At 54.9% G+C, this 974-nt stretch overlaps 1 protein-coding gene across 1 annotated transcript in view; it reads left to right on the top strand.

Moving 5' to 3' along the window:
- Nucleotides 1-607: 607 nt before the first annotated feature.
- LOC104397843 (E3 ubiquitin-protein ligase TRIM39-like) overlaps nucleotides 608-974 on the top strand; it is a gene marked incomplete at its 5' end in the record, with an annotated part of 3,427 nt that continues 3,060 nt past the window's right edge. The window contains 2 exons of the mRNA XM_010007856.1: nucleotides 608-628; nucleotides 762-782. Of these exons, the coding sequence (XP_010006158.1) occupies nucleotides 608-628; nucleotides 762-782 (42 nt within the window). The remainder of the gene's footprint in view (nucleotides 629-761; nucleotides 783-974) is intronic.

Genomic DNA, 974 nt, shown 5'->3' with positions numbered 1-974 from the left:
TCTATGGGCAGCCTGTCCCAGGGCTCAGGGTCACAGAATTGTCCAGGAGGGGTCTCATCAGGACAGAGCAGTTGGGGACAATCCCCTCCCTTGACCTTCTGGTCACGATGCTGTAGATGCAGCTCTTTAGAACATGCCAAGTATGGTCACCCAAACTGGTGGCTGAACTTCCCCCGCCCAAGTTGGATTCCCTGGGAACTCCTCCCTGTGGAAGAACCTCCTCATGAGCTCCCACACTCTCATTCCCCTCCTGACCATCTCCTCCAGCAAGGTGAGGGAAGGAGATAAAGAGAGAATTGATGCCACTTTGCTGGCTGAACTTCTCCTCTGAGGTTCCTTCAGTCCAGAGGAGCATCCCTGGGAGACACCAGGGATTTGCTGCTGGTCCCTGACATCAAGGAAGGTTCCCCCAGGTGCCTCCACAGTGACACAAGTGGGGAGGACATGCTAGGAACCATGACCTTCCAGTCTTGCCAAGGGGCTTGTTCACACACTTGAAAGAGTCCATGGATGGACTCAACTTCTCAGGAGGGTCCCAGGTCCAGTAAAGTCCTCCAGGCCACACTTCTTCCACCACCTCTCACTGCCTTTCTTCTCTCCTCTGCAGACCTCCTTGAGAAGATGACAAGTGAGTGCTGCTTGCTGTGGAGGAGGCTGCCCTGGCCAAGGGGCACGTTCCCCACGTGTCCACCTTCCCCCTTCCCAGATCCAGCTCCTCCCCATGTCTCCCTAATAAAGTGACTTTTCTCTTCCTCTTGTAGCCCAGCACCAGAAGGAGAAGGGTAAGTGGTCTCTGCTGCATCTGTCTTGGTCTTCTGGAAGGAGAAGATCCTTCCAAGAAAGACTTCTTGGTGTCCTTGGGGACCTTTCAGCAGGTGCCCATGCTCAGGCCACCCAGCTCAGGGCTTCAGGTGTGGCTGGAATCCATTTGATGGGCTTGTCCTTGGAAATGGACCTTGTGGGAATGGGGGTAG

This window comes from Chaetura pelagica, unplaced genomic scaffold, assembly GCF_000747805.2.
Source record: "Chaetura pelagica isolate M959 unplaced genomic scaffold, ChaPel_1.0 scaffold202, whole genome shotgun sequence".
NCBI lineage: Eukaryota > Metazoa > Chordata > Aves > Apodiformes > Apodidae > Chaetura > Chaetura pelagica.
The sequence above is the reverse complement of the archived record's forward strand: the minus strand, read 5'-3'. Positions and strand labels throughout refer to the sequence as shown.